The sequence below is a fragment of the Perna viridis genome, chromosome 1 (genome assembly GCF_037379345.1).
Source record: "Perna viridis isolate PV_CMFRI_1.1 ecotype Kerala chromosome 1, ASM3737934v1, whole genome shotgun sequence".
Lineage (NCBI taxonomy): Eukaryota > Metazoa > Mollusca > Bivalvia > Mytilida > Mytilidae > Perna > Perna viridis.
The window spans coordinates 37,313,650-37,339,439 of NC_142445.1; the positions used below are offsets into that span (position 1 = coordinate 37,313,650).

Consider the following 25,790-nt stretch of genomic DNA (forward strand, 5'->3'; position numbering starts at 1 on the left):
TGATCAATTACATTGGAACCCAAAACGACCATCAACGTAAATTACGTAAATAATGTAGCAATAATTTTAGATATCAAGAAAATATACATTATGACATATCAAATAAAATGTGAAAAGCTATCTATAGCATACTAAAAATGAAATAATAGTAATAGGGTATGTAAATCGCGTCAGGCAACTCCGTGGTTTTTTTTAGAGAATTGGTCCTAATCTATCATTCAAATGCATGGAAACTTTTATATTTACAGAGCGTTTAGTTCAGAATTAACAGTAAACATCTTTCTGTGTTAAAATACATATATTACATGACTAAAGTGTTAAGAAAGGCAATAAATAGAAGATGATCCCGGAAGTAATCAGTAAAATGCAGATCGGTTTTGGGGTTTCATTACGTTATACATACAAAGAAAATTCTGGTAACTAAAATGAAATTAGAACGAGACTTGCAAACCCTGCTCATTAGAAGAACAAAAGCGTTTTTTACATAAAGATAGAATGAACATTCAAAATACTGACAATTTGTCACAAGTAGTTTACAATAATGAAGATCTTTGGGCTGCATCATATTTGCATTTCTGAACAAAAACAAAAAAAAACAAAAAAACAAAAAAACTGTACTGGTAAATCTGTATATCTATTATTAGTAACATGTTTTGTGAAGGAAGACAACATGCATATATGTAGAATACTGTACAGAGAAACATTAAGCAAAAGTTTTCAGGAACATATCAATTGCATTCTTGATATCTTGACTAATATTATCTTGACAATTAATGTCCGATCTTTTGACTTTTGCTGACCCTTAAAACGTTTATTGGTACTAGAATTATAAAGAGCAATTAATTTCTTTTAGATATGGAAATTGTCACCAATATTTTCTTAAAAAGTCATCAAGAAAATATGCAACTGAAGTATAAGCCTCATAAAAGAATTAAGAGACAAGAAGTGTTGCCAGAGAATATAACCACAGAGGTAAAGGACATTTCAGATTTCGAGTCATATTTCTATGTTTTATGACAAAACAAAAATATGACTGAAATATGAAACGTTTTATCAAATCTATTTTGGAATTGGAGCTCAGTCATTCAGTCAGGTGAAAGAGGCAAGTTCTTGCATGTGATAAATAGATTTATAGGACATTGTTTGACTTTTGATTATAAAGGCATTCATATTATCATCTTGATTTCTGTATGATATTTAGTAGGGAATGAAAAAAAAAATTAATTAAAACCCTATGATAGAAATAAATATTTTGATATGTTATTGTTCATTGAATGCACGTGTGTCGATAGTTTTTATAAGATTGGTTGCATGGTTCAATACGAAGAACTATGTATAAATATTCATTTTTTGGCTAAAACGAACAGGAAACATAATAACGTTAGCTACAACCCGGAGAATATTTGTTTTGTTCTGCTTTGTAATTCCTTTTTGTTGTATGTTCATAGTCCTCCAAAACTCCGCAAACTTATGCTGACAAATATAGGAAGGGGGGGGGGGGTAATGATCTATATAAGAATTGTAAATTATTATTTTCAGGCATACGATAATCATGATTACTACAAAAAGAAAATCGTTCCGGATCCAAATGGATTATATTGGACAGATATACACGAAAATGGAACGTCAGTCTTGTCTGATGAGAAACACCTCCGCTACTTGGTGAATAAAAGATTTAGATATAATAAGAATATTTACATGTGTACATCATTTAGAGTAAGATGGAAATTCATGGAAGTTCGATTGTCAATATACAACGTAGACCCAAAACAATTTTTCAGGAATCGTTAAACATACGACTAGGTTTACATATCTAAAATATCACTTCTTAAATGCTAATTTGCTTGAGAAATATTGGAAGAGCCAAATTGTATTGAGTTACATCCAAAACGTTATTATTAAGAACCTGTTTTTTAGTAATAACAATTTACTTTTAATTTTTGCAGTTCTATGATATAACCTTCGACTTTCCATTCTATGGACACCCAATAAAAAGAGTTGCCGTCACGACACAAGGTAAAACATTAAGGGCAACGCAGTTTAAGAAGGTAGACATGGGGTAAGGGACAAAACTCCAACAAATCATCGGAACGTTTGTATTCAGCATTTTACATCAATCTCATGTAAGCATCAAAGTAACTTGGACTAATTTCATTCCGTTTCAAATGAAAGCTTGGCAGGCTTTGGTGAAATTTTATAAGATAAAACATATCACTGATTTCAAGAGTTATGTCCCTTAACCTAGATCTACCTCCTAAATTTTTATTCATACAAATAAGTATATAGGAATGAAAATAGCTAAGTACAGTGATATCAACTGCAGGAAATCACGACAGCTTCAATAGACTGAAGGAACAACATTTTTTATTCAGGTTAATGAAAAAAGATGTTTTCAATGTTTTATTTGCTCCAGTGATTTAAGCTACTGAAACGATCGGTGAATGGTAAAAAAAAAATCAAAGCGATTTTCGTCTCAGTCTCAAACCAAAGCAAGTACCAACGACAGCTGATGACATAAATCTTTGATTATTCAATTTGATGAGCTTTACTAGGCTAATTCGGAACGTTGTGACAAGACCACTTGTTGATTTTTTTTTTATATTTTTATATGATGATTAATTGGAAGAGTAAAGAATAAAAGTATGATCACGAATACCGAAGAACGCCAAAATTTAACAAGTACGGGGCATTTGTTCCGCATGCGTTTTCGGCACTAGTAATTATTATTATCGAAGTTTATTTAACATTCCGGTAACTCATAACCCTAAAATAATAATTGATATCTAAGTCAGCATTAACGTCAATGTTTTCAAGTGGTAAATTTTGTAACATTTATCATTATAATACTTATTATTTTTTTGTCCGACGCTATTTACAGGTTTTCTCTATATGAGTAACTTCGTCCATCCCAAATTAGATTGGGCTTATACCCATTACGTGGCACCTTTGATGGGAAACTTTGACACCTTTGGAATTGATTCTGAGATCTTAACCTGGGACGATGGTAAAAACAATTAAGCAGTTACATTTCTGAAAGCTTGTTAAATTGCATACCTTAATTTCTTGACGGTAACAGTCAGCTTCAAAATTTACGTTGAAAGCCTTTAAATAAGAATTGACCTTCAAGCTTATGGTTCAATACCAAGCAATCAACAAGTTCTTTTTAATTATTAATTTTATCAAATTAAGCTTACATTTATTTTTTCACTTTTTATTTATTCATGATAAGTACGATAAAATATTGCATTTTGGTTTATTTCTTTAACACTGCCTACCTCATTGCTTTTTCGTTTTAGGTAAGATTTTTGTAGTTGAATGGAGGAATGTAGATCTCAATGACCAACCTGAAAGTAAGTTGAAAAAAGTTATATATCAAATAACATCTTATTGTAAATCAGACATGAATATAAACTCTTTATAACAATATATAAATATTTGACAAACTTTCAAAGTATTAGTCACTCAGAGTCAGTTATACTTTGGTAATACAGGTGAACTATAATCAAGATTATAATAAAACAACACCGCTTTTAAGATATCATATAACCAGATGAGTATGTCAAAACCTTGAATGGTCGAAGCGTCACAAAGCATAAAAATACTGAAGTCTGAGAATAATTTTAATTCCATGGTAACTGTAAAAAGTCTTAACATTTAATGACATTACAAATAGCTAGGAACAATCTCTGAATGAGGATTATTTTAGTTTAATTGCACCAGCAGAGTTTTTTTTTAGAAAGCTACTAAGACCTGCACGCTAAATATAAAAGTGTAATAGCTGAAGGATTTTATAATAAAAACGCCAAATTTAAGTTGCGATATGGCTTTTTCGTGTGTTTAAGACCATAAATCTATGAAACAGAGATGATAGATTTTTTATGATACACCGGGTATGACGTTGCGAAAAAACATAGGCTGCGCAGACATCGGTTCCACGATTGTACATGCATGTTGATTGGACTAAATATTACTTTAAGGCAAAAGTTTACACAGACCAGTATTTTTCTTTAAATTGGCCTTTTGATCATTAGAATATGTTGACATAAAAAAGTAATACAAATGATTTATTTCATAATTTCAGTTGGCAATTTTACATTCCAGACAGTACTTTATAATAATGGAACGATACTAATGGCTTACAAATCGGTTAGTTTCTATGGTTGATAAAATATATAATCATATAAAAATATTGGTTAATGATGTTGTTAGAAAGAGATTGGGCAAATACTATTAATAGTATAAAAATTACATCACTGATATTTACTTACCAGTTCAAAACACATGTATATTTCGATTATTTTTTTTCAGCTTAAACATGTGTACTGGGGTCTCACTGTATCGGGGTAATTAACTGTTTTCTAGACTGAGCAAAAAAAGGCCTTTTGAAGTAGATTTTTTTGGCTGAAATTAATATATTATCTAATATGTGTTACATCAAGTTTCCGTATATATTTTAGGTACCAACCACTAATTACTCAAGCAAAGGATGGCCAGTTAAAGCTGGAATAAATGATGCTTTTTACTATGATATACCGAATCCAATAAGTATGAGAAAAAAAATAAACAGTCTTTCGTTTTTGCTTTATAGTCGAGCAATTGACTAATTCAAACATTATCTTCATAAAAAAAACGTACTCGTTAAATACGTTTTGGACAATCAGGAACATTTCCAGAATGTCATACATTTTCTGTATCGGTCCAATTGTTAGAAAAAGAACAACTACGTATTTACTATTAAGTCGCTTTGGTTATATCAGTCTACAGTTTATAACAATAACAAATTCTATTTATAATATATACAGTGCTTAACAATAATGCATAAGTTTCTAGTCACCGGGGATAGCTGTTGTTGATGGTTGTATTGAACCAGTGTCTATAGACCACTGAAAAATTCTTAAATTACATGCTTATCTAAATCATGTTTTTGTTTTACTAGATAAGTGACAATTAATATGAAAACATACGAAGCATGTCCCAAAAACCTGAACGGTAAACATAATTATGAAACATACTACATAGAAAATGTAAAAAATGCCGCCCTTTTTTATTTTAGCTGGAGGGTATCTAAGATATATTGTACCGTACCACAACATCACAATCCCACTAGAGAGTATAACAGACAACATGGCAATCATCATCCACCCTCTTCCAAGTAAGAGTGTTGATTGATTTTACAAGTTTTTTTTTTTTTTTACAGTTGCGATTATTAAGTTTTTATTTATTAATAATCAAAACCATTTATTTTGATTTTGCAGTTAATATGTTGAATGCATAGCGTATTGAATTTCTAATTGTGCTTTTTTTTTCGCAGTATCGATCGTTTGGGTGTAATTTGCCTGTTTTGAGTATTTCTATCTATCAAACAACACAACAAACCAAATTCAACAATTATCACTCTTTCACCATTTTTCTAACCCTGAATGTCATTCTTTAAAGCAGGAAGATAACTATGTGACATTATCATAAATCCTTTAGAGCATATTTTCAATGCCCACTGCTCAGCATTTTACTTTTCAAAAAGGTCAATCCCACACAAATACACTTTTCAACAATCCGCTTTTTTTCTCCAATTCAATATTCTGAATATTTCAACCTGATAGTAACCTTTCACCACCTCCAAACTACTGACTCTATAAACCATTTTTCATACAACTTCATTCTTTTACGAATAATTTGTCGGCATTCTTTACAATCATAAAATGAAATAAACCAGCGCGCAGGTTATTTTCATGTGTGCATCACGGGCATTGAGGTCATTTCAAATAGAGTGAAAAAATTTAATAGTAATTCATTATAGTTTAATCATAGTATCAAAATTCAACGAGTAAACCATTAAAAAAGGTTGATGACGTCATAGTCACATAAAAAATTTGGTCTATAAGATGATGGACATTTTTTTTTATCGCGTAACTTATGAAATTAATTTTTTGTCAAATAAACGTTTTACAAGTTGTATCTAACATACTTTAAAATACGATGATACCTGTCTAAATCGAACCCTGTAAAATTTGTTCATTTTTAGACTGGTGTTCGGTTTACAAAGGTTCAAAATATATTTGAAATGTAGTTGACATTTAATAGTGCCTAGTTTAGACAGGCTTTTGATTGTTCATAGTTTGGTTTAAATAGGTTTCATCGTAACATAATACCAAACCAAATCTAGCTTTAGTTCCAAGAGCATGTGTTCAGGTGAGTTTTATGATTTACACGAAATAGACTAGTACTGATTGTTTTGAAATTATAGCCTGCAATATAATGCACACATGTACAGACTGCACAACAAACGTTACGAACTTTAATTGCATGTGGTGTCCATCCGTGAAAAGGTGTTCAGATGGAAACGATCGACTTCGACAAGCTTGGAACGAGTCCATGTGCCACAAAAATGTAAGTTCCATGATGATTATAATAGAAAGTGAGTGCACAAAATTATATTTTGTTATAATGGAATGATCAATACATATTTTAATTATTGTATTTTTAACAAAATGTAAAATGGTAACTTTCATAAAACAAACATTTAAAAAAAACCTATTCTAAAAAATACAAATTACAAGCGTGTATCACATGAAAACTGAAGAAACAAATATTTTTGAAAAATGAACTATTCATATTGTTCAAGTGACCGAAACTAGCATATAATCAATTAAATGAACCCTATCTAAACCGAATCCTGATTAAACAAAAAACCTCTTACATCAATTGAAATATGTTTATTAACCGAACATCTGTCTAAATCTAACCAATTTTAAAGTCCAGAAAGGGGTTCGGTGTAGACAGGTTTCGCTGTATTTGGTAAAACGTAAATAATACGCAACATTGGATTCTGTAGTCCTTCGCTAAACCGGACCAGTGCCATGTGCCAGCAATGACAACAACAACAGGTTCAACACAAACGATGACACCTTCCACAACAACCACTAAAACTTCATCAACAACCACGACAAGAACTTCAACAACAACAACAACTCCATCAACAACGATAACAACAATTGCAACAACCACTACAACCCCATCAACATCGAAAACAACAACTCCAACAATCACTACGACTTCATCCAAAATTGGGACGACGTCACAATTGTGTTCGACGTCAAAGATGACTTACACATCAGTTTCAAACATACGTAGTTCTACATCAACATTCAAAGTAAGATTTGAAGACCAATGGCATTTTATGCTAAAACTCGGGATGTTATCGAAAATAATCCGATTTACCCAAAGAGAAACAACCAATTATTTTACAAGACTTCGTACAAATCAAATTCTCTTGTTTTTCTGTTATGTGTTTTGATATTTACCCTTTTTTCCAAATTCTAAAATGGTATTGTTTTAATTACATTCTCACCTCGAGACCTCCCATCGAAATACTTTCAGATGCTAAATTAAAATTTTGATTAGCTAAAAAAAAATTGTTGCCCATTGCGTTTCTTTATAGTAAATACTACACCACATTTACTTTTCATACAGTTTTCATGTCCATTTATAATAATATAGTAATACGATTTTAGGTTTTAGGCACATATCATTTTCCTCATGAGGAGATGGGCTTTGAATTTTATGTTGAGTAAGAATTATTTTTGTACACGGAAGTGCGAATACGCTTTATTTATTATTTTTTCAGTAAAAGCAGATACTACATTGTTGTGTTATGTGAAAAATATTGAATCACAATTTAGTTTCTGTTCATGGCTGAATAACAAAAAACACTATGCTTTTACTATGAACTACTGAGCCGTTTCAGTCATAGAACAACTTTGTTGATAATACATCAATTCATCGCTGAATATGCAAGACTTACAAACCCTCGCTTCGAGTACGCACATCATATTTACCCATTTTCTCAAAGAATCTCAAATTGTGCTTTTCCTCAAAGTTTAAACATTTTTTATTTGTAATAAACAAAATGGATCAGGCACAATAGTACGTGGCCTGAGATAACCCCCAAGTAGCCCCCATTCATCAACCAAAATATGATTTTTAGGTACACTTAGACCTCCCATTTCAGAATTTTTTTGTCGCCAAAACATTCACTCAAGCATTTTTGTATTTTTCGGCTACTTTTTATACCTCGTTGAGACAAAAATAACATTTTTGAGCATTTTGATTCTACGAACATCTTATTTCTTTAAAACGAGGTAAACTTACATATGTATGTATCATCATGTAGTCCATTGTGTCAGCTTTACATTGATACTAATACTGTTGCAGTAAAACTTAGAGTTTTGGGGTAAAATGAATAAAATGTACCCCAACCCCGCCGAAAAATTGCTTAAGTTGACTTATTTTTCAATGTCAAAACCCCTAGAGTATTTACACGTAAATAAAAAACGGTTTATTTGGCATTTTCTGTTTAGTATTATCACTTGTAATAACTTGTAGAGTAGAATTTATCTGACTGACGGAAGATATGAAAATCCCATTTTTTGCATTTTTGGATAAATTCTGACTACGAAAATCGGCAAAATTCATCAAAAGAAATCCGGAATCATAAATTGTGATAATACTAAACAGAAAATACCAAATAAGCCATTTTTTACTAAAGCATAATACTCTGGGGGTTTTGACATAAAGGTCGGTTATACACTGTGAATACTTTTTAAAAGTGATTCCGTGAAAGTTTAAATTTTAATTTTCGAAGAATGTTGTTGCTTGAGTAGCCGAAAGATGTATCATCAGCAAAAACCCTACTAAGGGACAATCTGTTCTTCCTCAAATCCTTGAGTTTTTCATAAAATCTTCAATTCTAAATGATTTGATTGAGTTGTGGAAGGATTTGAGATTCTTTTTGAAACCGGACCCCTTCATATCGGTATATATATAGTATCGCTGACGAAAAAAAGTTTTCAACCATGTCAACGCAAGAAAACGGTTCCTTACACAATTACCACTTGTGTTTATTTATTGACTTATTATACTAATTCTTTAAATGTGTTCTTATTTTTAGAGTCCAAAAGAAAGCAGATTGACAAAAAAGAAAGGTAATTTATTCTCTAAATTAGTGATATTTATTAATCTTTTAGATTTTTAGATATTTTTAAAATAAGACAAAATAGAACTAAAATAAAATGAAGATCAGTAGAAAGCAGTAAAAGGTCGAATATTTGAGATGGTCTTTTGGTATTTTGTATAAACCTATTTTAGAGAAAGGATCCTCGCCCACCGAAGAGTGAAACTGCTTTAGAACACAAACAGCACATTCAATCAAGTACGATTAACCAATTCAAAATAGGATTGGGTATCTACAAGCATACTATACTTGTTCACCATCCAAAATAATCGAACAGTTTTGAGCTATGGACTTAGAAGCAAAGAGACAATGATTAAAATAAAAGCAATATATACATAATCAAAAGACAATAAAAACACTATAAATAATACAAATTAATGAAAAGATTACATACATAAACTGGAGAATAAATAAGCAAACCGAACTAAACACAAAACAAAACAAAACAAAAACCAGAACAAAAAAAAAAAAAAACAAAAAAAAAAACAAAAAAAAACAGGAATACGTACAAGGTGCACTGGTAGGGTCAGCAACCAATACTATAAAGCGTATATGTTGCATTGACATAAACAAATATTCTATATATACATTGATCATTTTCAGTGTTGTCACTGGCATCAGAGGTAGTTCGTAAATATTATTTCATTGGTTAAATAATCATATCTAGACAATGCTTAACATTGAGTGCATTGTAAAATCTTTAAAATCACATTTATGTCTAATGTAGTAAAATAACTACGTTTGTTCCTTTTCAACATATTTAAGTACCACTAAAATTCAGACTCTGCAAACGGTTAAGAGATTCATCGGTGACCCACCAAACAAACAATTCTTTTTCAATCTATATTTACTATACTTTCACATAACGATAATCATTTCTGCATATTTAGAAAATCTTTACATTTATCTCCCACTAAAATCAGTCAAATGAAACCAAAAGAGAACTACACTTCCCGAAAAGTGCCAATTTCATGTAGAATCTATATGATTTTTATCTCAAAATATATATATAATTTTTAACTTAAAAACGCAACAACCTAAATGGAAAACGGTCTGTAACAGATTCTGAATAAGAAATAAAAGTGAATTTGGTGGGATTTCACGTGCATGAATCGCATCCTGATTGATTTTTTTTTATAAAGACTGCTACTTAAAGGATTACATATATTTATATTGAAAGGATATTTACAATAGAAATGTTTGAAAGTAATTCAAAACTCAAAATCTAATGTATATTCTACTTCAAGATGACACTTCAGCTGCAGCCATAGCGGTACCAATCGTGGTATTATTGATCATCCTACTTGTCCTGGTTGGTGGATGGATATTCTATGCTAGGACACATCCTACATCGAGGTCTGGCTTGTGGCTGATAGAGGTACATTTTTTTACATTTAATAGAAAGTAAAGGTAAAGGGAGGTAATGCTTCATAAGAGCATGACTACTGGTAATTTTTCTTACAAAAGATGACACAAAAATAAATTGTTGTTTATTATTAAACATTTACAATTAAGTACCATTCTGTGTAAGAATTAGGCAATATGTGGCACATCATTTTCCCCAATTTAGTAATCTTTGCCTAAAATATATTTAGTACATCTAAAACAACAACCAAAAAACTATTTAAGTTTATTCTGAAGCATCTGTGGCGTAGATATTTTTGACTGCTTATACAGGGAAAAAGTGTGGGAAAATTTTTCCGCCATATTTCCGTAGAGTATTTCAACTAAATTGACCTATCAATATCTCAAAAAAGACATATTTTACAAACACTTTGATGTTTATTTCTGTCTAGGTTATGAGGTATAAATACATGGATTATGCGTTTTTGTCTTCATGTGCCACACCTTATCCACATTTTGTCTGATTCTTAGACAGTACTTAAAACTTTTGATTCTGTATGTCATACTTTATTATCATATATTGGTACAGAGGAACACACACACACACACACACACGCACACACACACACACACACACACAAAAGAACACAACAGAAACAATTTACTATATATATACATAACACAGACGTGTTTGGACATTAAAAAAAGTGTGGTCTGCGCATATTTATATTTAAATGTGCATGAATTTTCTGCTAATTTTTTCAATCTAGAATATTACATACGATGTTAAGGCACTTAATTTTTGTAATACGACAAAGTCTTGTTAGTCATTAAAAAAAGTTAAAAAGGATAGACTAAAAAGGGGTGACTAGTTTTCAACTTGTCTAACACCTTTAACCAGTTAGTATATTAGGTCGATAATTCGCTCTCACACAGTTGCATGTAATGTTTTCTTAAATGAAATAATATTTCAACATTAGATATCATTGTTTCTATTCAGTTTTTTCGTATTAACCAAATTTGAATATTTTTTAAAGGATTAGTACATTTTTTCATTATGATTTTTTCCCGTATAAAATATTTTTTACAGAATTCACCAACACGCATCAAAGACAAGATTTCAACCAAAATTTCGTTCTTCAAGTCTTCATCGTCAGACGATAAAGCTACTATAACTTCTAAATATGAGTCACAGAACGATTCTTCTTGCTAATGTTTTTCCTTTACTAACATTCATCAGATCTTTCAACAAGTTAGGATTGTATTTTGATGGTTTTACTTTTTCATCATCACCGATGTAACGTTTAGTAGTTCATTGTATAAATTGTTTTATGCTACTGCGTATGTTAGAACAAAACCTCACAACCGTGCGCACACTGCTACCCCTGGATAGTGTAAAGCTACTGAGTATGTAGGCTATAAATCATCATTTAGTAAAATGTACATCATTATTTAGACTGTGTATGTTTTCAAATTTGAACATGCAATTGATGTTAATTGAATTGTTTACTACAACCAATTTAGGATTGCTTTATTCAGTTCCATAATCAAGTACTGGAATCCGTAAGAATTAGGCAAAACTGACAAATAATGAGTTATACTCAGCAAACAAAAAACCTACGAAATTTACAATGTGGGCACAAAATTTATGGTATATTGAAGACGAATAAATAGTTTATTCTTCTTCGAAGTTTCAGATGAGTTCAAATTTCCATAGAATGGTTGGGGAAAGTGAGTTATCAAAAGATTGTAAATCAAAGGACAAAGACCAGATATGGAAAACAGACATGCATAACAAAGGCAATAAAAATAACCAAAATAATACATGCAAAGTAACAAAAGTAAATTAGCAACTCGAAATTACAATGCATTTCATTTATAACTCGAATTACTTTTAAAACATTTAAAAAAGAAATGAATACCATTCCTGAATTCGTGAACCACGCTCCATAAATTAGTATTTTAACTTTAAAGTTCTTATGGATGCCGTCGAGGACTGCGCAAGAAAATGGGTAAAACGAGAACAAGAAGACATTGATTCTCTGTCAGAGTGGTTAAAGGCCGTGAAGTCTTTAATTTTGAAACGAATGAAAGTTTTAAGTAGGTCAATGAGTGCCAAGGCTACATCAGTTTTGTTTTCAAAGACCCCGATGTAGCAAAAACATTGTCTACTATACATGACAAATATGTTGTCGTACCAGCAGACAAAGCCCAAAACAACATTGTTTTTGTCTGCAAAACGTTTTATATTCAATGTTTATTGTCAGAGGTAGACGTAGAAAATAATAGCAGTGATAAGACCTATACTGCTACCACTCTCTCCAAAGAAGAGATTGTGGAAAACCATAAATCTGTGCTATCCTCTTTTGGTCTCTCTACCAAGGACGATGATTGTGATTTACCGTCTATGTACTGGATTCCTAAACTTCACAAGAATCCATACAAACAACGTTTCATAGCTGGATCTGCCAAATGTACCACCAAACCTCTTTCGAAACTTTTAACTTCTATACTCACAACTGTCAAAGAGGGTCTGCAGTCCTACCACAACACCTGTTACTCCCGTAGTGGTATTAATTCAATGTGGATCCTGAAAAATTCGAAAGATCTTTTGGAGACAATCAGTTGAAGACTAGTATCTGAATATAATAGCATTAAAACCTATGATTTTTCAACACTGTATACTTCTATTCCCCATACTCAGTTAATATCCCGACTTAAAAACATTATACATCGTTGTTTTTCCAAAAAAGATGGTACACCTAGATACAAATATATAGTTCTTGGTAGAGATTCCTCATACTTTGTAAGAAATAATTCCAAATCATCTTCCAAATATACAGAGGAAGATGTTTACAAAATGCTGGAATTTTTCATCGACAACATATTTGTCCAGTGTGGTGGACGTGTTTTTCAACAAACGGTCGGCATTCCAATGGAAACAAATTGTGCTCCTTTACTTGCTGACCTATTTCTTCACTCTTATGAGGCTGACTTTATAGCTGATTTGATCAGAAAGAAAGAATATCGTTTGGCTAGATCCTTCAAGCTCAGTTTCCACTATGTAGATGACGTATTATCTTTAAAAAATCCTAATTTTGGGGATTTGATACATCGCATCTACCCAAAAGAACTTGAGATAAAGGATACTACAGACACTGTGAAGTCAGCCTCATATCTTGACCTACACTTGGAAATCGATGGTAAAGGAAAACTATTGACCAAAATTTACGACAAACGTGATGACTTTTCATTCAGAATTGTCAACTTTCCTTTCATCTGTGGCAACATCCCTTCGGCTCCTGCGTATGGAGTTTTCATATCACAACTCATACGTTACGCCAGAGCTTGCCGAAACTACGCAGACTTTTTGTATCGCGCTAGAACTCTTAACAAATAGGCTTCTGGAACAGGGTGGTTTTGCTACAAGATTGAAGTCATCACTACAGAAGTTTTATGGTCGTCATCATGAACTCGTGGATCGTTATGGTGTATCCATCAGCACCATGAAAACTGATTTATTCAACGGTTCATAGTTTTCCTTTCCTCGTTTGTCTACCCCAGACTTGACTTTTTATGAGCAACTCGGCGAGTGTTTCTAGAAAAGCAGAGGACGCTTACCCTACCCGTGCACCTGATCCATGCTCCCAGTTTTTAGTAGAGTCCGAGTTGCTCATTTACTTTTGTTACTTTGTATGTATGATTTTAGTTACTTTATGTTCTTTGTTGTGTGTGTCTGTTTTCCATGTCTGGTCTTTTTCCCTGTATTCATTCTTTTGATTACCGCTATAACCTTGGTTCCCTTGATTACTCTTTCAAATAACATTTTGAATAATATTTCATAGAAAGACTATGTGGTTTTTGTTCACCGTGATTCACCCACTGCCTAATTCTTACAGAGCATAACACTTAATTATATCTCTGATTAATGCACATGAACAATGACAAAGAAACGGTCTATTTTAAAAGTTCTATTGTACATCATAAACTTTCACCACGTACCCTGATCCTGATTTACATGTAGTGTATAATCTTCTTCCGAAAGCAAGTGATACTGGTTTCATCCTATCCCCTTTAACGCTAAATAAAGTTTGCAGTAGTTTGCCTCTAATAGACAGTGCATGCACACCGTTATTGTCAGTGACAATATATATTACACCATTGTTGGCTGTAATATATAGTGGAGAGACATTTTTAGGAAGATTGTAGCTAAACATGATTTCCCCATTAGTGTATATGAAGTGCACATTCTTTTGATCTATGAAACATATGCGTCCTGCACAAAATGTCATTGACTTTGGTTGCAAAATTTCGTCGTTAATGTTATTAATTTTTATATAGTCGTATTTCGTACACCCATCTGCCGACAAAACGCATATACACGTACAATTATTATCTGTAATTGTTTTAGTGCCTACATATAATTTCTCTCGGGTGGCAACAACACCTCCTCCACTGCTTTTGTCTACTTTTACCTTTTTGATAAACATCCCCTTCTTTAAATCTACAAACTGTAAATCGTCTGAAAAATAACTTGTTATAACGGCTCTGTCTGTTGAAGGTATTAAAGAGCAACCCCAAGGTTTATGATCTAAAACAATCTGAGATTTGAAGTCATAATTTTCAAATACTAATATTCTGTTCATATTTTTGTGACCAACAAGCGCAAACATATTATCAGATGACATTATTCCACAAATATTTATATCTTCTGTTTTCAAGTCAATATTGCGTTTAAAGTTTAACGCTGGAACCGACTCTGGTATTTCCGGACACAGTGGTTTCTTCGAAGTCATCGAAGACACAGGAACTTGTGGGCCCCCTTTGAAGCTTGTTCTTTCTACTTTAAAATCCACTTGCTTTGAAAACCCTGCATTGAAATCTCCGTTAAAAACAAAGGAATATTCCATAAGACAGGCTCTTATTTTCTTAATCCTTAATTCTCTCTCTTCAAGAAAAGTATTTGGTGTATAAGCTAGGATAAAAGCAGCGGATGCAGTTTTATTTGACCGGAACAGTTTTTGCAGTTTATTTGCTTCTTTTTTTATGCCTTCTGATTCTTTTTTTTTCTTTTTTGATATCAGATAATATAATTTCCTTGTCCCGGTTTAGACGTGTTAAAAGATCCGTTTTGTGTTCAATTATATCTCCGGTGATCTCCTTCGTTGCTTTGTTTATATCCAAGATTATGTGATGTACATCTGTCTTGACATTAGACCTACATGTTCGACGATTCTGCACAATTTCGTTTGCTATTTGTGCTATTTGCTGAATTCTTTCTCTGACAGTTTTCATTACAGGTGACAGTTTTGTTTTGAAATAGGCTTCATCTAATGATAATAGATTTTTGCAATGCTTGTGTCTGTCTTTCAGACATTCTTGACATCCTAGTTCACTATGTTCAGAACAGTATTTAAAAAACTTTTTTTTTTCGTGACCGGATATCTGACATATTTTTGTGGTTTCTGGTAGGACTGCAGTGTCTGTTTTCCTGAAATAAAATAAATTATGGTAATCAGTCGAAAATTGTAAAATATAGTTAGATGGATAATTGCTTACTGATTGGTTGACTGTTTGTAGTTTTACGTTATACGGTAGGAATTGCATACAATGTCCATTACAGGACGATAAGTTTGATCAATCGAACAGACCCTGTTTAGTACTAGTCCGACATTGAAATGTGCTATCTCACAGCAGCAACAATCTGCACTCATGCGCATAATTCGTACTACGTGTAAGAGTACTACGTTTACGAGTCAACCAGTTGTCACTCAATCTCCTAAAGTACGCGTGTTTGGTGGAGAAGCAATGACTACCAATTGTACAGACCAATGAAAATCTGTGTAATATTCACAAAAGGTGGGACCTCAGAGTATACTGGGTACTTCCAAGTAATCTGCTAAGCTTTGACAAAGAAATATCTTTTTTATTCTGTTTTCACAGTATTAGTAATTGATAACTCAAGTTAATGTAATACCCGCTTTGTAGCGTTCAAAACGAAATTCATTTATTAGGTAACATCCATCATGAAACTTCTCCTTATACAATGGTTACAGTCCTTCAATTGCATCATCATTATTCTAACGTCAAGGTACTAAGGAATCCCTTCAGCATGCCATTGTTAAAAATGTTGACAATATGTTTATATCAAGAAGAGAATTTTACTCGTATAATTTTGAGCCCAAAGTATTCTGCCTTAGATTTAAAGGAGAAGACCATGTTATTGTGCAAGTCATACATATCAAAACTAATCTGTTAAATATTCATGAAAATTAAATGGAAACAAATTAATTTCTTTTTCTTAGTAAATAAATCGAGATTATAATAAGGAAATTTGAACTACCCGCGCCTATGGGCGCCACCATGACCGGTTGAACTGTAACGTCACGAAGTCGATTTGTAAAGTGAAGGTAAATAGGTCATTGATTACGATTTCCGAAGAAATCGCAAATTTAGGACTTAATTTCAACCCAAAATAAATAGAAGAAGAAATTGAGGCACAACATGTATAAGCAAATGTCAGACGTCATGGACGAACAACGGGATTTGCAGGCAGATGACTATTATTTGTAAGGAAAACCTGATGGCTACTTCCAGAGAATGTTCGTGTTGCTGGTTAAAAAAACTTTTAGAACATTTCTCTTTTATCATTCGTGCAGTCGTAAGCTTGACAAGTCATCATGTTTTGGTGATTAGATAAACATGATCGTAGAAATATTTACGGAATATTTTTTTGTTTACATATTATTTGCAGTACTTGTATCAGTACCAAACCGACTTAGTGACGTCACGAGCCAATCGGAAGCTATCGGTAAAAATCAATAAAATCTGACTATGATCTTCCTTCAGATAGGAGAGTTCTGCAAGATGGCTATCCACTTATATTTCAACGATTTCGAACTTTGCATAGCCTTGAGCATTTTATAAAAGCGCATTTTGCATTAAAGGTTATTTATTTTTGTTAACGTGAGTATGATTTATCATAAGAGCCCAACTTAATGCAAAGGTGGTGTTTCCCTTTAAATAAACTACTTTATTGAATATACAAATACGATCGTTTAATTATGACAATTAGGTCATAGAATTAAATAACATCACACAGCAATAGAAAAATTAAATGGGCAAATATGATTATATATAATATATGTATATATGAAATACAATACATTTATACAATACATCAAGACTGGTTGGATCTTTCCTCCTCAATTCTAGTGACTGTTTAACAAAACATGCTACAGCCTTGGTTTGTATTGAAGTTGATGAGTTCTAGACCAGTTTTTCTTTTACTTTGTTTAACAGAAGTGCGATATGTAAATTGAAGATCAAATGTCATTAATTTTACAGTTAAGAAAGAAATGGACTCATCATCATCAACAATATTGTATACATGACATAACTTTGACACCTAGGTGTCTTATAGTATCTCCCTGTTTTGATTAATAGCTCTGATCACTTATTCTAAATTTCGTGATATTCTGTCGAATACTTTTATTTGGATGTGATAAATATATATTCTATTTTAGTTTCAAGACTTTTTAAAGATTTATAAAGAAAAAAAATATTCTCTTCCTTCAAATCTTTTATTCTTTTATTGGTTAAATTATGATAATCATTTATTTGTTTTCTTATTTCATCTTTCAAGTTTTTTGACAGACTATATCAGTCCATATAAGATTCAGACACTGCCTATGGTAGAGGTAATTCATCGTGTGGAAAAACAAACGATACTTTATCGATCTACACATGCAATACTTTTACGTGACAATAGTCCTTTCAGTAATTGGATCTGTACTTTCGAAAAAATACATTTATCTCTCACAAAAATCAACCAAATCAAACCAAATCAAGAACGATAACTCTTACAAAGTGCAAATTTCATAAACAATCTATATATTTTTTTACCTCGAATGTGCTACAAACTAAGACTGGTTATGCGTGTGGGCTGTAATAGTTTCTAAATAAGAAATAAAATATAAGAATTTTGGGGTTTATACACGTGGGTTTATGACGCGTGGATCACCTCCAGTCTGATTTATATAAGAACTGCTACTTAATTTGATTTATATTCATTCCGGTAGCCTATAGTATTTTTTTTACATAAGTAAAACATGAAAACACTTCCGATTTAAGTAGACTCACACTAAATGTCTAAAAAAATAAAAAGTATACTATATTCTTCTACTTTCTCAAGAGTTTAAACAATTTTAAGGCTTAACCAGGCTATTTTTAGGGGTAGGTGAGTTCAAGGTGTCAGTGCTTCACAGCAAGATAGAATTATGAGCGACTTAGCAGTACACAAGTAGGATTCAGTTGATATATAGATTTGGTTTGATTAAGCGCAACGTATTTATTAAGTACTAGGGCTCCATTCAAATGAGCAAATTAACGTGCTTTCTGAATTAGTGGTGTTTAGTCTCAATATCGAAAGGCGCGGAATGGTCACATGACCTAAATAAAAAATGAAATATAGCCTTATAGTAATTACTTTTTTTTTCTCTTCTCGTGATTATCCACGTGTGGTGCCTTCTGGTGTTGAACTATTTCGTAGTTCTTGTAATCCATTTTCACGTGATCTGTGTATAAAAATCTACCCATGGGAACAGAAGAAGACTCTTTGTGATCTCTAAAGTCCACAACAATGTCAAAATGATTTTTGTTTTTATGAAAAATATAAATTCCCTTGTCAGATGTATTGCTTTCCTTTGCATGACGTAACCAACCATGCTCTCCGTAGACATAAATGCTTGTTTGAAGCATAAATGCAGCCGCATGGATTTCCACTTCTGTCGCCCAAGTTCTATTATTTAACATTTTAGTTGTTATAAGGTACTGTTTAACGTTTCCGTTATATTGTGGAGGAAGAAATGACTCTATTTCATCCGTATTCATCAACATGTAATTGCATACGCCAAAACGAAAAAGGGCAAAATATTTTTCGGTAGAGAAAACCGCGAAAGACAAACAACGAAAAAAACAGTTTCCATCCGAAGTAATATTTTGACAAATACAATCTCCAAAACCAAGTGGCACCATCGATGAGGAAGGCAATTCTTGTGTCATAGAGATATCACTGTCAGGAATGCACAACATTTCAGATACAGATTTCTTCCATTCTCTGTCTACTGGTGAATAAAGATAAATGGGCTGAGTCTGGAAATATGTATAAAAAACATATATCTAATGCTGTGATCTGTCGTTGTGTATATAATAATGTATGTTATCAAATTCGCCTGTGAACATGTTCCGAAATTGCGAATGTAAGAATTCAAATGATGTGTGATTCCGGCGAAAGCGAATTCTTAATTGACAGCGTCACTTCTCTTTACCAATCCAAGAAAAATACATATAGTAAGTATTCATCAGAGTATTACGTGAAATTCAACAACGGTTTCTTTAAATCAGGCATCGAAACTGGATGTAAAAATATTATGAATTAAATCATTTTCTCTTGTTCCAGTTGCTTATTTACTAGTGTTACTTTGTGTGTATTATTAAAGTTACTTGATGTTGTGTTAGTCTGTTTGCCATGTCTGGTCTTTGTCCCTGAATTACTTTCTTTTGATTTCCACTGGAATCATGGTTTCCTTGATTACATTTTCACAACAATGGGGCGATACCACTGCTGGTGGATTTTGTCCCCCAGGGTACAAATGTATCATCAGCCCGGTAATATGATTAATGGTTTAAACAAGAGATATGAATGAAAAAAAATGGCTCGGACGTCGCCCAGTCCGAAGGTCTGACAACAGAACGGACACACTTTTGACTTGTAAGACTGTGGTGTCCCCAGATGGGACTCTTAGCACGTTCACACCTGGTATTGTTAGTGAGTGCCCTGACAATTCCAACAAAGAGTACCCGATCGCACGTTCAGTCTGTAGACCATCTATTCCAGTACAAAAATTCTGACTATTTCAAAATAATCAAATTACCATCAAATCAAAACCATGTTACTTCACTTTAAACGATATATTTGACTACAACGATGACGAACCATATTGTACTACATCAAAAAGTCACGATGACTTAAGTTGCAAATTGACAAACTTTATCTATGGATTAGAATGCAACTTATGCGGTCAAGTATATGTCGGTGAAACACAAGAACGATTAAACAAACGAATGTGCGGTCATCGAACTAATACACCAAATTCCCGGCAGTTGATCAACATTTTAATCAACAGGATAATTCAATACTCTCTATGAGAGTTCGTAATCTTGAAAAAAATTACCACCCAACGAACAGTCCTGTACTAAGTAAGAACTATCGTAGGAAAAGAGAGGAATACTGGATACGCAAACTAGGTACTGCAATACCTTACAGGTGCAATGAAAACATAAAAAGTATATGAAACCTTTCAGGCCAATATAACAATAACATAAATGTGATGAATTTATTTGACAAAAATCAAAGACGGATATACGTCACCCAAGGTGCATAATGTCTCAATAGATGGTTTTCTTCCTTTCATACAAAAACCTCTTGGACATCATCACATTCGAACTAAACTCTATTCTATACCTCTCACTCTTCTACACTCCCTTTACAAAACAAGGCTTGACACTCCTGTTTTTGAACCTACCCCATCATGATACAGATTTGTTGCCATCATTTTGGATATTGGTTTCTACAGACTCTTTAAACCAGTTTGTGTAAAAGGTCAAGATGAAGAAAAACGATCATTTCTTCCACTACCGTTTGTCAACAAAGCTATAGATGCAGTTAATTTGGCTAACATCCATCATCACAAAAACGTTACCAACAAATTTCCCCCATATTTCAAGGACAAATTCAATACCGATTATTTTAGTTTCCTATACTTTACCTATTGCCTTTTATTATTATAAAAGGCTATTGCAGAAGCTCGAGATTCACACTCTACACGTTGACGTCCTCCCAGACAGTTAGTGTGGGAAAACGTTCTCGGACCCACGTGGGGTCTGGGAGTAGGCCAGGGCGTCAACACAGCAGCCCTGTCGCTAGTAGGACATACTCTGACCGAGTTCTTCGGTCAGGAATACCAAAGGGTGGGCTCCGCCACCAACACCAGTTGGTTCTACTCACCCACTAACATCTACCATGAGAGCATGTATTGGTATTCAATGTCGTTAAAGAAACCCAATCATCTTGAGATTCAGGACTTCAAGGCCAAACCACCTGACTGTTTTGGCAAAAACTCTCTATTCAAATCCCCCCTCATCTTAATAAAACCCTAAGAGATATTTTGGTCAATCCAGCTACAATGAATATAGAGGCCTCACACGGGATATCGTTAAGGAAAATTAACGAAACATGTACTTCTGTGTCAATCACTTTAAGAAAAAAATGCATTTTTTTTTTCATTTCGGAAGAAATTAAAATTAAAAAATACAAAAAATGTAAAGAATAAAAAAAGATAAGTAAGGAAAGTGTCAGGGAAACTTTGCCCAATATACAAGTAAAAATTTTATATTTCGCGATTTTTTATCAAATATGAAGATGTTCACTGTAACAAAATAGTTATTCCGGCCTTAGACAGGGTATATAATATCACATTCACGGCTTATGATTTATATTCCATTCACTTTCGGTTCATGGAATATAAACCATAAGTCATGAATGTGACATTATATACCAAGGCTGGAGTAACATATAATATAATCATATTACTGATACACATGCAAAAAAAATGACTCCGGTTAAAAGGGTTAAGTGAATATAATTTCCATAATATTTACAACAAAAATTAAACATAAATATTTAACATAAAACAAACAAGGACATTGCCTGAGGTAGAAATTGCTCTGACACAGAGTCGTCAAAATCCGCATTAGGCTTAGACAGAAGTTAATGTCATCAAGTAGTTCTAGAAATTAATAAAAATTGAATGGATCTTACAGATTATTCATACATAGCAAATCTAAAATTTGTGAAACAATTATCATTTACCTTGATCATTTTGGTAAGGTTCTCATGGGCCATATTTACTGTCATGTGTATTCAATTTGTTCCAGTTCATTTAAAATAGGTATATACATAGTCTATAATACAAATGCAGTTTAAATATGCAGAATTGTAAAGCATATTTGATTCCGAGAAGTAGAGGAATTAAAGTTGAATTACATAGATTTGTCAACAAAAGAATTTTAAAATATCATATTATATTCAATGTGGTACACCAGTGTTTAAACTGTGATATCAATCGAAAATTTATTCTGGTGTATGGTCTTTAGACATATAAGTGGAAAAGGGTCGGGATTCTTTTTCTAAATCGCACGCCTCAGTGTGGAGGACTGACAGCATCTCTTTTTTTTAGTGCTTAGCTTTAATGCTTCAAAACCATATTTTTTTTAATTCGTGGCTTAGTACTCATGAACTTAAACATTTGTTACAAAAATGATCACGCAGTTTAACAAAAAAACTAGTCAGTATCTAAATGCGGCTTGGAAACTAAGGGCTCAAATTATTTGAAGCTTTTTTTTTATATATATATTCACTATATTTAGATATAATTCATTTATATAATATACTACACATCGTTTGTTCTCTGTCATATTTGTCATATATGTATATTGTGTTATTTGTTATAGCTTTGATTTTTGCTGACGCAATAAAGTATTTGACAGTCAGGCTGTTAGCTTAAATGATGTCTAACGCATTACCTATTCTGATTGTGGCTATTTTTAATTGATTCTATTTGTTTCTACATTCAATATCAAGTTTCATTATACAAATTTGAATAAAGTTTGTATATTTTGCATTTTAAATTCACTACATTTTTTCTACCGTGATAGAAGACTTTAAACATCTCTTTACAATTCATGCATCGAAGCTCCTGATGAAAATACCAGAAAAAAGTTATCTTCAATTGTATTATAGAATATTCTCATATTGAATATTCCTTTGTATTGTTAAGAAACTTGATTTCTGGAATAATTACATTTTATACAGTGATCAACAAAAAAGATTACAGAAATCTAAGTTAGTGGCGGATTCGGAACCCTTCTACTACTGTTGGAAAAGAATATTAATTTCACACACACACACACACACACACACACACACACACACACACAAAAATAAGCAAACAATAAAAATAAAAGTAGAACCTTGCATGACTCTCTATTATAGTCTGTGTCAGGCTCTTTCTGAGTACTCTTCCGTATTTCTGTTACGATAACTAATTTATTATCCTCCTTTAGTAAAATAAATTTTGAGATACGGACAAATGGCATTAAAATTAATCTTGATCATTATACATTTTTGTTTGTTTGTTTGTTTGTTGGGGTTTAACGTCCGAGCAGCAATATTTCAGCAATATTCAGACGATCATTATACAAGTACGTGTCAAATTTGTTTTTTTTTAATTTCTTTTAATAAATTTCAGGGAGAAAAAGAAAAAAAAGCTTCAATAATAGCGGAAAACGATGCATCGACAGGAGTCAAGTAAACCAGTTGAAACCAATATATCCGTGTTTAATCACGCGAAAACGGTGCGTGAACTAAATTAAATTCCAAAAGGGGCGCTGCATTGGATCCAGAGATATATAGAAGGCAGGGGTTCCAGTAAATGGGGTTTAGTAATTGCTCAATTAGCTATAATTTTGCAAGAAAACGATAAATCCTGAATCACAGGTGAGTTCTAACTCCCCAAACCTCCCACCCATAGATCCACCACTAAGGCATGGGCACGTGACATTCATATTTTCTCCCATGACTACCGCAGAAATTTGTTTTGTTTGTTTGTTTGTTTGTTGGGGTTTAACGTCCGAGCAGCAGTATTTCAGCTATATTCAGACGATGAATATGAAGTGGATGATAAAATGAACATGAAAAGATGATGAAATGAAAAAGGGATGGGGCATACACAAGGACAATGGGGTCGACAAATTTTGATTGCCACTGGGAATAAAGAGAGGTGGTTAGGGTCGGGCAATTTAGCCACCTGTGGCGGAGCCCTATGTTTCCTACTCCAGGAGAATACCACAGTAGGGTTCTTTAACGTGCGAGGAACGTGGCATATTTCCCAACACGGTGCACCACTATGGTTTGCGGTCAGGTTTTCCGTATTATAGCCTGACAACCCCAGCATGTAACACGCCAGGGTACCCCATTCCACCACCTGGGGCACACATTCCAGATGCTCTGTGGGCAGAGCGCCCTAGCCCCCGGCTAGGGTTCTGAGCACTATTTAGTCACCTTTTACGACAAGCTTAGCGCTGCTGCAGGCCTATTCTTTTAACACCCGGACCTGCACGGGGCCGCAGAAATTTGAAAGTCAGACAGACGATGTAATTTCCAACGTTTTACATTTATACTGTCAGTCGACTGTAACTGGAATGACACAAGTTTATAGTGTTTGTTGTCGTCCATAAAAAGGAACGTAAGATTATTTAACGACTTACTGCGCTGTTTTTTCCCTAATGATTGATTAACTTCTATAGATAGTGTTCGTTTTGCTTTATATATTGACATTCAAATGATTATTTAAAGTTATGTGAAAGGAGTGTGTTTTTAGATTTAAACATAAAAGAATCGGATGCATGTTCATGTTTTAGAGGTACTACTACTATGTTTTCTTAAAGGACCTTGAATACACTTTCGGGTTTCACACAGACAGTGTTTGTGGCGGGGCCCAGCCTTGTGGATATCTGGTCAGAGTATGCCTATATGCCCATTGTTATCAAGCTGTTCATTTGTAATCACAGGCTTCAAAAAGGTTATTTAGTCGAAAAAACCTTTTGAAGCCTGTGATTACAGGAAAAAAAACAACGTCCACAAATTGATTAAGACTTTCGTTGGTATAACACATTTTGATGTTGTTTAAGGACGAGTCCAATATATTACGACAAACCTACTACAAACAACAAATAACAAATAATCGCCCCTTTCTGCTCGAAAATTTTGGTTGATTATAAAGGAAAAATGAAATCACTGGAGTGGGCCCACTTAGGAAAGTCACTATCCCCCTTTTTTGAAATTACTGAATCCGCCGCTGCCAAATACACCGAAAAAAACTTCCACGAGCAAATCAGACATCAATCTCTCCAAAACAAAAATGTTTTAATTCTCTTCTTCATCCTTTCTCTGTCCTTCGTGTGTAGGAAATACATGGATTACTGTTTCTAAGAATTTACAGTATTAAGCTGTATATTTTGTTTTGGAAAAGTAAAGTGCGTTCTGTACATTTTTTATGTGACCTTTTGCATTTTCAAAATAATCATTTCATTTAAGGACTAATGTGTAAAGTTCCAATTTTACCACTATAACTATTCAGTTCTTGCAACCAAATTTACTAGTCTAAGTTGACAACTTTAGGGTTTGACTTCGCTATTGCTATGTTGACAATAGACTTTGTTTATGTAAGTTCTAACTTTTCAATTTGTGAAATAGTTGAATCAACAACAAATAAATGTTCGCAGACCGTTTGGTTACATATACTGACTATTTAAA

General features: G+C 32.9%; 2 protein-coding genes across 2 annotated transcripts in view; one reads left to right on the plus strand and one right to left on the minus strand.

The window, feature by feature from the left end:
• LOC148628603 (plexin domain-containing protein 1-like) overlaps positions 1-11,809 on the plus strand; it is a 13,685-nt gene extending 1,876 nt beyond the window's left edge. The window contains exons 2-14 of the mRNA XM_088590838.1: positions 854-972; positions 1,540-1,662; positions 1,947-2,016; positions 2,879-3,004; positions 3,297-3,350; positions 4,082-4,146; positions 4,458-4,545; positions 5,054-5,152; positions 6,245-6,387; positions 6,833-7,150; positions 8,948-8,981; positions 10,258-10,388; positions 11,445-11,809. Of these exons, the coding sequence (XP_088446964.1) occupies positions 854-972; positions 1,540-1,662; positions 1,947-2,016; positions 2,879-3,004; positions 3,297-3,350; positions 4,082-4,146; positions 4,458-4,545; positions 5,054-5,152; positions 6,245-6,387; positions 6,833-7,150; positions 8,948-8,981; positions 10,258-10,388; positions 11,445-11,567 (1,493 nt within the window). The 3' untranslated portion in view covers positions 11,568-11,809. The remainder of the gene's footprint in view (positions 1-853; positions 973-1,539; positions 1,663-1,946; positions 2,017-2,878; positions 3,005-3,296; positions 3,351-4,081; positions 4,147-4,457; positions 4,546-5,053; positions 5,153-6,244; positions 6,388-6,832; positions 7,151-8,947; positions 8,982-10,257; positions 10,389-11,444) is intronic.
• A 59-nt stretch (positions 11,810-11,868) lies between these two features.
• LOC148628604 (uncharacterized) lies at positions 11,869-24,234 on the minus strand. Its single transcript, XM_088590851.1, has 3 exons — positions 22,287-24,234; positions 18,843-19,507; positions 11,869-15,845 (listed from the first exon to the last, which is right to left on the minus strand). The coding sequence occupies exons 1-3, from the start codon at positions 22,329-22,331 to the stop codon at positions 15,383-15,385; spliced, it is 1,173 nt and encodes a 390-aa protein (XP_088446977.1). The 5' UTR covers positions 22,332-24,234; the 3' UTR covers positions 11,869-15,382.
• Positions 24,235-25,790: the final 1,556 nt, after the last annotated feature.

Excerpts from the sequence above, each read along its gene's own strand:
- LOC148628604 (XM_088590851.1), bottom strand. The coding sequence starts at position 22,331 with ATGACAGTAAATATGGCCCATGAGAACCTTACCAAAATGATCAAG. Across the intron at positions 19,508-22,286 it reads ACCTTACCAAAATGATCAAG|ACTCAGCCCATTTATCTTTA; the intron begins GTAAATGATAAT and ends ACATATTTCCAG. Across the intron at positions 15,846-18,842 it reads CACGAGAAGAGAAAAAAAAA|GAAAACAGACACTGCAGTCC; the intron begins GTAATTACTATA and ends ATTTTATTTCAG.